General features: G+C 40.0%; 1 protein-coding gene and 1 non-coding gene across 3 annotated transcripts; one reads left to right on the top strand and one right to left on the bottom strand.

Annotated features, from left to right (window-relative positions):
- Window positions 1-1,898: 1,898 nt before the first annotated feature.
- LOC131019208 (small nucleolar RNA R71) lies at window positions 1,899-2,005 on the bottom strand. Its single transcript, XR_009100130.1, has one exon. It is a non-coding gene; the product is annotated as a small nucleolar RNA R71 (small nucleolar RNA).
- Window positions 2,006-7,881: 5,876 nt separating this feature from the next.
- Window positions 7,882-11,428, top strand: LOC131016749 (ras-related protein RABE1c-like). 2 transcript variants are annotated; one of them, XM_057945468.1, is made up of 9 exons: window positions 7,882-8,020; window positions 8,200-8,280; window positions 9,066-9,138; window positions 9,227-9,327; window positions 10,190-10,255; window positions 10,430-10,527; window positions 10,845-10,907; window positions 10,983-11,075; window positions 11,147-11,428. In XM_057945468.1, the coding sequence occupies exons 2-9, from the start codon at window positions 8,208-8,210 to the stop codon at window positions 11,225-11,227; spliced, it is 648 nt and encodes a 215-aa protein (XP_057801451.1). In that variant the 5' UTR covers window positions 7,882-8,020; window positions 8,200-8,207; the 3' UTR covers window positions 11,228-11,428. The 2 variants fall into 2 exon arrangements, with proteins under 2 accessions (XP_057801451.1, XP_057801449.1); XM_057945466.1 differs by having other exon boundaries at window positions 7,887-8,020; window positions 8,143-8,280.
- Window positions 11,429-12,828: the final 1,400 nt, after the last annotated feature.

The following is a 12,828-nucleotide window of genomic DNA, read 5'->3' as shown; positions in this document are numbered from 1 at the left end:
GACGAGGGAGAACGGAGCAAAACGAGCGGACTGTGCAAAACGCCCAGTACCCCGCGGTCACCACCCGCGGCCGCGGGGTGGGACCGCGGGTCAGCTGTTCCCAATTCCAGGGGTGTACCGCGGTCACCACCCGCGGCCGCGGGGCGGGACCGCGGGTTCCCTGAGTTTTTCCCACGTTTGAGCACCACGGGCGCGGGCCATGACCGCGGGAAAAGAGCGGAGTCGCGTTTTTCAGCCCTTAAACCCCTTTCTCCCCCTTTTCCTCACACTATTCATCTTCCCCAACCTCATACTCACCCATTTCCATCTTCCCCAATTCATTCACACCAAACCCTAGCCTCCATTACCACATCTTTTTACCAAGATTGAAGGCATTGAAGAGGAGAGAAGATTGAAGAAAGCTCATTAATAGGATTTGTCACTTCTTACTCTCTCTTTCATTTATGTATTTCTTTGATTTTGGTTTGTTGTTTGTGAACATGTTTGGATAAAATCCCCCATTGGTTTGGGGATTAGGCTCATGGATGATGTAATGGATTGATTATTATGCTTAATATATGTCTTGATTACTTCCTTGTCATTATCTTTGCAAGCCCTAGTATTATTTCTTGTATGGATTGTTGGCCACTTTCTATGCATTTCTCATTTGTGATTTGAATCGGGAGAGGATAATCATAATAGATTAGGAGCTTGAAACATATTGACTCAATAAACCGGGAGGTTGAGAGTTGGGTGAGAGTTTATCGATCTTATTGTGCTTTTGGGAGTTATAGGTTAGAAGTTGACCGGGGACGGCAGCTATGACTCGTAATCTACCGTTTTAGTCGTCCGGGAGGGGGCTAGAACTAGTTGGGAGATCACTCTAGATAAATAGGAGTATCAAGACTAATATTGAGCTAAATTGAAGTCCATTGCTAATCCATTGTTGCCTAATCCCTAAACCACCTTCATCACTTAATTAATCCACTTTATTTGATTGTTCTTATTTTGTCTTTGAATTTGTTAGTTAATCAAACCACTCACCTCCTTGTTTAGTCTAAATAGCTCTATCATAATGACTTAAGGTAATCACTAGAATTTGACTACTAATCCTTGTGGAATACGACCTTGCTTCCCTATATTGCAACTACACCGTATACTTGCGGCGTGGTGAAAATATTAGCGAACAAGTTTTTGGCGCCGTTGCCGGGGATTAGTTTAGTTTCTTTGCTTGTGATATTTTGCTTCATTGTGCTTAACTACTTTAGACATTTTACTTGCTTTAATTTTTGTTTTCTATTTTAAGATTGTGATTTGACTCTTTGTTCTTGTTGGTTGATAGGTAGTGTATGAATACAAGGTCTAAAGGTGCACCTCTTATACCTATAGACCTTGAGGTTGAAGCTTTTTGCCGACACAACAAAGCAAGAACAAGAAGAGATAGAGAGTTGGAGGAAGCTATGGCGGAAAATTTCGATTTAATCCGTCAACTCCAAAGGCAATTGGAGGACATGCAAGGGCAAATCAATGAGCAAGAGGCTCAAAGGAATGCACCACCACCACCACCTATTAGCAATATGTTCCAACCCGTGGTCCAACAAGTGGGAGTGCATGCCCCGAGAATCAATGCCAATAATTTTGAGCTCAAGCCGGCCCTCATCAACATGGTGCAACAAAATCAATTCGCCGGTCTTTCTCAAGATGACCCGAATGGACATCTCGGCAATTTCTTGGAGATATGCGATACTATCAAGATAAATGGAGTTCCGGAGGATGCCATTCGACTCCGACTCTTTCCCTTCTCACTAAGGGGCATGGCCAAGACATGGTATCAATCTTTAGAGATTGGTTCCATCACTACATGGGAGAAAATGGCTCAAAGGTTCCTTATCAAGTTCTTCCCTCCAAGTAAGACAATGAAGATGAAGAAGGACATTGTCCAATTTCATCAATTCGATGGAGAGACCTTCTATGAAGCTTGGGAGAGATTCAAAGAGATGATAAGGAAGTGTCCCAACCATGGTTTGGATCAAAACACCATTATTTGCTCATTCTATACCGGGTGTAGTGGTGAGATGCAAAGAGACATGAATGCATCGGCCAATGGAGCATTGTTGGAGAAGAGCCACGAGGAGGCCACCCACATCATAGAGAACTTGGCAGCCAATAGCTACCAATTTCCGGGGGAGAGGACTATTTTGAAGAAGGTGGCGGCTACAACAAGCTCGGATCCGATAGCTCTTTTGACAGCTCAATTGACCGCCATGAATAACAAGATTGATGCTATGTCAATATCAAGGGTAGAGCCCGTGGTTGAAGAACAAACTAGCTTCGAGGATGTGAACTACATCAACAACAACAACAACCGAGGCCAAGGGAATTTCCGGCCTTCACATCAAGGTGGTTATCAAGGCCAAGGGCAAGGGCAATACAATCAAGGATTTCAAACAAATCGCCACCCAAATCTTGCCTATGGTAATCCCAATAACTTCTTGCAACCACCGCCCGGATTTGCGGTGAGTGATGGCATGATCAAGGAAGAGAAGAAGCTCAACCTTGAAGAGATCTTAATGAAATTCATGACGGCCACTCAAGCCCACATGACAAGAACCGACGAAAGGTTAGAGGCTCAAGCAACCCAATTGAAAATGCTTGAGATGAAAGTGGGACAAATTGCTGAATCCTTAAGCAACCAACATCAAAAGGGGCAATTTCCGAGTAACACCGTTGTGAATCCAAAAGAACATTGCAAGGCTATCACTATAAGAAGTGGGAAGATACTTGAAGAATCCAAGATACCTCCGGAAGTCAAGAACAATGATGAGAACATTTCCTCAAAAATGCAAGGCGATAAGGAGAAGGAGAAAGATGTGTACAAGGCACCACCACCTTATTGCCCACCAATTCCATTCCCTCAAAGACTTCAAAAGAAAAATGTGGAGAGTGAGTTCTCTAAATTCCTTGAGATCTTTCGGAAGGTACACATCAACATCCCCCTTGTTGAAGCTTTGCAACAAATGCCCAAGTATGCAAAATTTCTCAAGGAAGTTCTATCCAAGAAGAAGAAATTAGAAGAATTTGAGACGGTCAACCTCACCGAAGAATGTTGTGCCATTCTTCAAAAGAAGCTACCCATCAAGATCAAGGATCCCGGGAGCTTTACTATCCCATGTGATGTTGGAAATGGTCGTTTTGGAAAGGCCTTGTGTGATTTGGGAGCAAGCATAAATTTGATGCCTCTCTCCATCTTCAACAAGCTTGAAATAGGAACCATTAAGCCAACCACGATTGCTTTGCAAATGGCGGACCGTTCCATTTCATATCCAAAAGGGATAGTGGAGGATGTCTTGGTGAGGGTTGACAAATTCATTTTTCCGGTGGATTTTGTGGTGTTGGATATGGTTGAGGACAAGGATGTACCTTTGATCCTTGGACGTCCATTCTTGGCGACGGGGAGGGCCCTAATTGATGTTGCAAAGGGCAAGCTCACATTGAGAGTGAATGATGAGAGTGTTACCTTCTCAATCCACAAAGCTCCCAAGCACAAAGATGGGGAAGAAAGAATGAGAGTGGAGGAATGCAAATTGATGCAAGTGATTGAACCTTGCATCAACATGAAAGAAAAATTGAAGGGAGAAAGGAAAGAGGAGGAAGCCCAAGGCTTGGAGTTGAAGCTTCTCCCCACACACTTGAAGTATGCATTCTTTGGTGAGAATGAGATACATCCAATGGGGCAAGACCGTGTACTCCAACTCAAAGAGTTAGATGAGTATCACGCATTTGAGAAGTCAAGCCTCTACAAGGAGAGGATAACAAGTGCTAATGACGAGATGATGCAAAAACGGGAGTTTGCACCCGATGATGAAGTCCTTCTCCTCACCTTTCGTCAATCACTACCTCCGGAAAAGCCAAGATCAAAATGGACGGGTCCTTTCAAAATCAACAAGGTTTTCAACAATGGAGCAATTGAATTGAGAAAGAAGGATGAAAGAACCTTTGTGGTTGAGAAGGAAAGAATCAAGGCATTTTTGCCTTTGAAACCAAAAGTTGAAGTGTTCGTTGGAACCACCCCCGAGCCATAACACCATCATGGAGACGTCTAGCTCATGACGTTAAACTAAGCGCTAGTTGGGAGGCACCCCAACAAGGTACCCTTTAATTTTTGTATGGTTTATTTTTTTTTATATATATGTTAGTTTTTTTTGTGAGTCCGAGACAACTTCTCCTTCTCTTTTCTTCCAAACTCATTTTCACTTTGTGTGAAATAAGTTTGGGGGGAGGGGAGAGATGGATTAGTTGTCTCATCTATCTTAAGCTTTACTTGTTTTTGTTTGTTTTAGTATTGTTGTCTTGTTTTTGTTATTGTTGAATAAATGAAAGCTTGAGAGTTAGTTGGGTTGATATTTTTGTTTTTGTTTTGCTTGGGATAATTGTATCAAACTTTGTGATGTTGATTGAATGTCATTGGGCTTATGATATGAATCGTTTCTTGGAAAAATTGTGTGTATCACTTGTGGATTATGCATGAAAAGTTTGAACTTGTGACAAGTGAGTTAAATGTTTTGCCTCCAAGAACTTGAAAATGAGCTTGTAAGAATTGAGCCTTTGATTGTCATACATTTACAATCTCATTTTGTTCTTGAGTGTAAATCATTTGAGCATGTGTGTTGATCTCTAGAACTTGCCATGAGTCCTTTCTTGAAAATAAAAGTAGATGTGTTGTTAATATTGAAGTGATTTAAGGCCATCTTTGTTAGCCACTTAACTCAAATTGTGTCCAAATTCTCATTTGATCCTAGTTTACCCCTTTCGTGCCTTGTAGCCTTTCTTTTAATGAACCAATGATAAAGGGGTAGAACTTAGAGTGTTAGTGGTTGCTTTGATGAAAATGGTTGGAAAATGATTGAAATTGCTTGTCAAACTTCGATTGAGTGAAAATCACTAGTCTCCTATAAGCTCAAAAAGAAAAAGAAAGAAAAATGAAGAGACATGTGAATAAAATAGTACAAAGGGGAGTGATTTGCCTTTTGAATCATGGTCTTGATAAGTATTCATAGGGTGAAAAGGAAGAAAAGTGGGGATATTGGTTGATTGATTAGAAAAGAACAATGGTGAATATGACATATTCAATTTGGGAATTGTATGGGATATGAGTCATTTTGCCTATAAACACCTCACCTCACCAAAGAGCTCTCATTGCAATCTAAATAGAAGCCCTTTTTGATCTTTATTTGTAACACATTGAAGTATAGAGAGTTAGGATAAATGGCAAGCTTATGGTAGATTGCATACTTGTTTCAATTTGAGTGCAAACACGTCCATTCTAAACACTTGAGAGTTGAGTGCGTCATTGAAACATCCACTTTGTTAGGATTCAAGCTTGGAGGTTATAATATTGAACTCATTATCACTTGTGACTTCTTGGAATGCATTTCTACTTGTGATGCACTTTTGAAAGATTTTTTGTAAAATTTGAAGCCCTTGAAATGACACCAATTCATGCTCACATGTTTGTTTACTTTTATTTCTCTTCTCTTCGTCGTTTGGGGACAAACAACACTTTAAGTTTGGGGGGTTGACAAACATGGTTTTCATACCTCAATTCCACATGTTTTGTTGTCATTTCCCTTCATGTTTTGCTTGTGAATGCTTGTTTGTGCCCGAATATTTAGTTTTATGAAGATTTGATATCTTGGTGTAGTTTTGGAGTAATTTCAGGAAAAATAAAGGATTAATTGGAGCATTTTGAAGATATGAGATTGAAGTACGTCTCGAGAGGAATCCGTGAGCGCAAACGGCGACCAAATCCGAGTCCGGACGAGGGAGAACGGAGCAAAACGAGCGGACTGTGCAAAACGCCCAGTACCCCGCAGTCACCACCCGCGGCCGCGGGGTGGGACCGCGGGTCAGCTGTTCCCAATTCCAGGGGTGTACCGCGGTCACCACCCGCGGCCGCGGGGCGGGACCGCGGGTTCCCTGAGTTTTTCCCACGTTTGAGCACCACGGGCGCGGGCCATGACCGCGGGAAAAGAGCGGAGTCGCGTTTTTCAGCCCTTAAACCCCTTTCTCCCCCTTTTCCTCACACTATTCATCTTCCCCAACCTCATACTCACCCATTTCCATCTTCCCCAATTCATTCACACCAAACCCTAGCCTCCATTACCACATCTTTTTACCAAGATTGAAGGCATTGAAGAGGAGAGAAGATTGAAGAAAGCTCATTAATAGGATTTGTCACTTCTTACTCTCTCTTTCATTTATGTATTTCTTTGATTTTGGTTTGTTGTTTGTGAACATGTTTGGATAAAATCCCCCATTGGTTTGGGGATTAGGCTCATGGATGATGTAATGGATTGATTATTATGCTTAATATATGTCTTGATTACTTCCTTGTCATTATCTTTGCAAGCCCTAGTATTATTTCTTGTATGGATTGTTGGCCACTTTCTATGCATTTCTCATTTGTGATTTGAATCGGGAGAGGATAATCATAATAGATTAGGAGCTTGAAACATATTGACTCAATAAACCGGGAGGTTGAGAGTTGGGTGAGAGTTTATCGATCTTATTGTGCTTTTGGGAGTTATAGGTTAGAAGTTGACCGGGGACGGCAGCTATGACTCGTAATCTACCGTTTTAGTCGTCCGGGAGGGGGCTAGAACTAGTTGGGAGATCACTCTAGATAAATAGGAGTATCAAGACTAATATTGAGCTAAATTGAAGTCCATTGCTAATCCATTGTTGCCTAATCCCTAAACCACCTTCATCACTTAATTAATCCACTTTATTTGATTGTTCTTATTTTGTCTTTGAATTTGTTAGTTAATCAAACCACTCACCTCCTTGTTTAGTCTAAATAGCTCTAGCATAATGACTTAAGGTAATCACTAGAATTTGACTACTAATCCTTGTGGAATACGACCTTGCTTCCCTATATTGCAACTACACCGTATACTTGCGGCGTGGTGAAAATATTAGCGAACATTGCTCGACATTGAAGCGTCGAGTAATAGTTCAATCCAAACAATTCCTCGACACTCGAGCGTCGTGTGTTGAACATCGCGTGTCCAGCATCAAGCATTGCATGGTGAGCATAGAGTAATAGTTCAATTTGAAGTATTGCTCGACACTCGAGTGCCGAGCACTGAACTTAACTCAAACCCGAGGTGAGGCAGAAGCGCAACGCGGTGAAGTGAGGCAGAGGGGAGAGACGACTGATCTAGAGAGAGAGAGATAGATGCAGATGCGCGATGCAGCAAGGCGGCAAATTTGGAAAGAGAGAGATGTAAAAGTGCAACGAGGTAAGACATGACATGGCTCAGCGAGGCGTAGAGAGAGAGAGAGAGAGAGTTTGTTTTCATGGGAAGAAGAGGGAGATGTGTTTTTAGTTTTTTGTTTTGAAACAAAATATGTTTTTAGTTTTTAATTATGACTTCATTAAGGGTATCAATGTCAAAATTTTCAAAAAGTAGTACTCCCTCCATCCCGTAAGAGAGTATCACATATGATATGACACGAATTTTAAGAAAAAATGGTAAATAATATGTTGAGTAAAAATGAGTGGTTGCGGTTGAATTGATTGTAGGGTTATGTAGAAATAAGTAGTTGTGGTTAAAAGGATAAAGTGAGGCCATGTCCCAAAATGAAAATGATATTTTCTTATGGGATGGATGAAAATAAAAAATGTGATACTTTCTTATCTGATTGAGAGAATATTATCTATATATTTTAATTTGTTTAAGTATTTATTTTATATTTCTTTTTTTCAAGAATGGATAAAATCTACCATTAACCCAATAAAAAAATTGAATGAAACGCAACATTTGTCTTAGCATTGGAAATTTTTTATTGACTCCTTCAAACAAAAACTTCAATTTTATAAATTTAATTATTATTATTATTTTTTTTGGAGGAATTATTATTATCATTTGATATTGGAAAATTATGCAAATGAAAATAAGAGTTCAACGACCGATCGCTGCTGACCTACGCTTCCCTCCTCTTTTTTCTTCATTCCTAATTTATTAGATCCCTCGATCTGGTACAAATTTTTGTTTCTCTCTCTAAATTTCTTTACCATCTTTAATATTCAATTTTCAAATTTCAAATCATGTTTTGATTTCATTTTACCATAACCTGATGCATAATTATCATAATTGACAGCTTATTTATGTTGCTTGGGTTTGTTTAATCAAAATAAAATTAAAAAAAAATCTGAAGCTAATCAGATGGCTGCTGCACCCGCCAGAGCTCGAGCTGATTACGATTACCTCATCAAACTCCTATTGATCGGCGACAGCGGTCCGTGTTTCTTCACTCAAATGTGCAATTTTGCAAATTATTATTGTATTTTTTATGCCTATTGATGTAAATGTGTGAATCAGAATTTGTGTTTTTGTACGTGTTAGCTACATTTGATGTGGAGAGATCCTAGTTCCACCGGTCATTGATGATTTCATTTGGGGATATTAATGATATTATTTTTGCCCATGAAAGTAATGTTTCCAATGATCCAGTGACAATAATTTATTGAGTTAACTGTTTTCTTAGAATGCGTGTGCATATGTTAAAACCTCCTTTTAATTTGTTGAATGCTAAGTACAATATGTGGTGGTACTGGGCTCGTGGTTTACACCAGTAGCCTACATGTTTGCAATTTGAATAGCTAAAAATGGATGTTGTAGTGCCCCGGATATTAGGAAACAAACTTGACTGGAATTTGATTTGGGGAAAGTAAGTAGTATGCAAAGTAAATGTTTAGCAGTGTAACTTATCGATGCTCGATGTTATCCAGAGTTTTTATCTTGAATGTAAGCAGCACGCAAAGCAAACAAGATTATATATTTCAAACGGATTGAGGATATAGATTGGACATATGCTAGACAAGCATATGTTGAACCTCATATGTTATAAGTAGTTGGATTGTGTATCAAAAAAGATGCGAAAAGAGTCAACGCGAGTCACATGACCAAGTATGTCTTTTCGAGAGTTCACTCAGTCTGTTTTTGATAAAGTTGATGTGATTTTTTCAATTTGTATTATTTGATAACTTTGCTCTAGAAGTTATTACTATCTTTTTTCCTCAGGTGTGGGTAAAAGTTGTCTTCTTCTAAGATTTTCGGATGGCTCTTTCACCACCAGTTTCATTACTACCATTGGGTTAGTTGTCTTCGATGATAGATTGTACTCCAAATGGGTTTTGTAAGTTTTTCTGCATGCATTAATTGATAATGTTTTTTTCATGCAGGATTGATTTTAAGATAAGGACTGTAGAGCTTGATGGTAAAAGAATCAAGCTACAAATTTGGGATACTGCCGGACAAGAGCGGTTCCGTACTATTACTACCGGTAATGTGGTTAATTTTTTGTTGGCTAGTCTATTCTCCAGATGTCAAATGTCTGCCGATCCTTTTGTCATTTGCATTCTTTTAAACAGAAACTCAACTCAATTCACAACATTCTTCTAATTGTAACATTTTATATTTTCGAGTAAACATATGAACACCTGAATGGAAAATATGAGTTTAATTTTTTGCTAATAAAATATTAAAATTGGAAATTTTGTTTGTTCATTATTTCTTATTGAACAAGATCCATGGTTATTTGAGTAGACACTACTTGGTTGGGACCATGTTAAGTGAAATACTTCATATTAGTTATCTCTTGATTGATTATGCCTATAGTACTATATGAATCATTGGATGGAACTGGGCCATAAAATTAAACATTCTTAATTCTGATGGAAAAGGGAAACTGCATTATCCTTTGCAACCAGGTAGTTGACTGATTAGATATACTATAAAGGCCAGAAATTTTGTGGCGAGAACTGTGTGGACTAACTTTACCAATCGATTGCCATCATAAGCCTTATAGCTTAGTGGTATTCCTCATCACTATAAAGGTGATGATCTGGATTTGACCTCAATCCTCCCTCCTCTAGTAAAAGAAGTTAGTTGATTAATAATGACATTTTCTATAATTGGCTACCGACAGGAAGATCAGTGGAATCCTAGAGAAAGCACCTTCTTAGCAGCCCTGTTTCATGCTATTTCTGTTATCCCTTGGTGTTAATTTTTTTGTTTGTTTCACTCTTAGACTAATGAGTTTTTTTGAGTTTGCTTGTTGCAATAGTCTCCATCCCACTAGCAGTGCATAACCTTTTAGAAGAACAAAACATTTTATTTTGCTTGAGAAACTATTTATTTTGCAGCTTACTATCGTGGAGCTATGGGCATATTGCTGGTGTATGATGTCACTGATGAGTCATCTTTCAACAGTAATAACTTTGATCCTTGTTTCTCAATTTTCATGACCAACCTTATTGTTAAAATCTTGGCTGAATCTTCTCCTTGTTAGTGTTTCCCCTATAGTTAATTATTGTCTTAACTGCACCATTGTTAGTGATGGTATAGTAAGTTATCTAGTCAAAATGATTTATTCCTTTTTGCAGACATTCGGAACTGGATTAGAAATATTGAACAGCATGCCTCCGACAATGTCAACAAAGTATTAGTTGGCAACAAGGCTGACATGGATGAAAGTAAAAGGGTCTCTCTCTCTCTCTCTCTCTCTCTGTGTGTGTGCTTGCATCCACATGTGTGTTTGTGTTGTGTGTGTGTAATAATTATCTAGGCTTGTCCTTTACCTTAACTTGAAATTAGAGGTGCACATATCTTCAATTTACTTGAAACTCGACATGTATATATTCCATGGTAAAAGTTAAATACTGCCTAATGCTTTTACAAAATTTGAGAAACAAGTGACACTGTGGGAAAGCCATTGGTACTCACATCCACTGGTGTATGGTGAAAGATGCATGTTTATCAAGTGTCAAAAGCTGAGATAAATTGCTCAAATGTTTATAGGCCTTTCCTACCTCTAGGGGTCAAGCGCTCGCTGATGAATATGGCATCAAATTCTTTGAGACAGTAAGTAGCAATTGCCATTTATGATGTTGGGTATAAGTTTGAAAGATCCAACCCAAATAACTCATTGTTGAACAGAGTGCCAAGACGAACATGAACGTGGAGGAGGTTTTCTTCTCAATAGCTCGGGACATAAAACAAAGACTTGCTGAGACAGACTCAAAGGCGGAGGTATGTATATATTTCAGCTTACTCTATATGTTTTGCTTAAGGATATTGAGACGTATGCCGTGTGAATGCAGCCTCAGACCATTAAAATTACCCAACCAGACCAAATAGGCGGGGCTTCCCAGGTTGCTCAAAAGTCGTCTTGTTGTGGCTAAACGCGTCGCCTCTGAAGATTGGATGGTTAGATACATCATCCCTTAAAATTGACCATTTCGACGAGGAGATAGTCTTTTTTATGACGATATCTATGTTGCTTGTAATGTCACCCCTCTCTCTAATTATTTTTAGGTGCTACACAATTGTGTTCTATTTATTGGATGGATGGATTAATATATTTCTAATGAATTTTCTGAGCCTGGTACCACAATTTATATTTGTAAATTTCAATAGAACGAATATTTAAACATTTTTTGTGAATGCTGAAAAATGAAATTATGATGTATTTTTTGTGGATAGACAGAGTATTCAGTGTTGAGGAGGTGTCGTCCGGTACAAAGGAATTTGTATTCAGTATTTACCCTTCTATTTACCTTAAAAATGTACTAGTGTTGTAATTTGTCAAAATTTGACAGGCAATTACTTTAGTTATATTTATTTATGGGAATAATAAATTAAACAATTTTTATATTAGAGCGATATATTTGAATTTGATAAGTAAATAGTTATTTTATTATTCATTCTCATTACAAAAATGTATAGTAATACGTGTTAACTGTCCACACATGTTTAAATTTAGGGCTAATTGCCTGTAAATCCCTAACGTTTACACGGAATTGGTTTTTGCACCTATTTTTATTTTTCTACTTTTAAATACCTAACCTTTTGTTTTTGTCTCAAATTTATCCGGCGATTGATTTTTTCTTACGTCGGCGCTAGAAATGCCACTGTGGCAGCCGGAATCGACAAGCTGGCAGCCGGAATTGACACCTAAACATATTTTTTACATGTGGCAAAAAAATAAAAAAAATAATAAAAAAAATTCCAAATCATCATCATCTTCCTCAAACCCTTATCCCCCCTCCCCCAACTCGCCGCCTCCTCCCCCTACCAGCACCACCGGCACCGCCCCCTTCCCTCCCCCAATCCGCCGCCGCCTCCCCCCTGCCACCACCACAACCATTCGCAGAATTCCACCACCATCAAATTAATCCAACAACCACTACCGAGCCCAGATCGAGCGCCTCAATCCTGTCCTCCTTCACCTCCAACAAGATCCTCAACAACTACCGCCGCGCCCCCCTCGGTCTCCGTCCTCCTTCACCTCCACCAAGATCCTCAACAACCAACCGCCGTCGCCGAATTCGAACAGAACAACCAAATCGAATTCCTCACCGACGGCGCGGTGGTTGAGAGACAGAGATGACTTCGCCGAAGGTCGAACCAGCGCGACCTTCTGCCGGCCCTCCGCCGCAGCCCAGCGCGGCCTCGAATTCCCCTAAATCACTGGGGACAACCTCCCTTTCACCGGCCTGCTCGGAATGCTCAGAATTAGTGGGGTTGACGCGCAGGACTGCAACGGAGGGTGGGGAAAAGGGAGGGAGCGGCGGTGGGTGGGGAAATTATCGAGATCGAGATCGGCTTTGGAGTGGAGCTTCTTGATTTGGAGCTTGGTGAGGCGGAGGACGACGGCGACAATCAGCTTCCTCCGCTGCTCTAGGCGGTAGAGCGTTGGCGGTGGTGGCGGTGGGTGGCGGTGCCGGGTGGAGGGGAGGAAGAGTTAGGGTTTGGGGTGGGGGAAGGGGTAAAGTACGATTGG

Source organism: Salvia miltiorrhiza, chromosome 3 (genome assembly GCF_028751815.1).
Source record: "Salvia miltiorrhiza cultivar Shanhuang (shh) chromosome 3, IMPLAD_Smil_shh, whole genome shotgun sequence".
In the NCBI taxonomy this organism is placed as follows: Eukaryota; Viridiplantae; Streptophyta; class Magnoliopsida; order Lamiales; family Lamiaceae; genus Salvia; species Salvia miltiorrhiza.
This window is presented reverse-complemented; position numbering and strand designations above follow the sequence as displayed.

What these genes read in the sequence shown, in the direction of transcription:
- LOC131016749 (XM_057945468.1), top strand. Translation starts at nt 8,208, where the DNA reads ATGGCTGCTGCACCCGCCAGAGCTCGAGCTGATTACGATTACCTCATC. An exon ending in TGATGAGTCATCTTTCAACA is followed by an intron (nt 10,256 to 10,429) that starts GTAATAACTTTG and finishes TCCTTTTTGCAG; the next exon opens with ACATTCGGAACTGGATTAGA. An exon ending in ACATGGATGAAAGTAAAAGG is followed by an intron (nt 10,528 to 10,844) that starts GTCTCTCTCTCT and finishes AAATGTTTATAG; the next exon opens with GCCTTTCCTACCTCTAGGGG.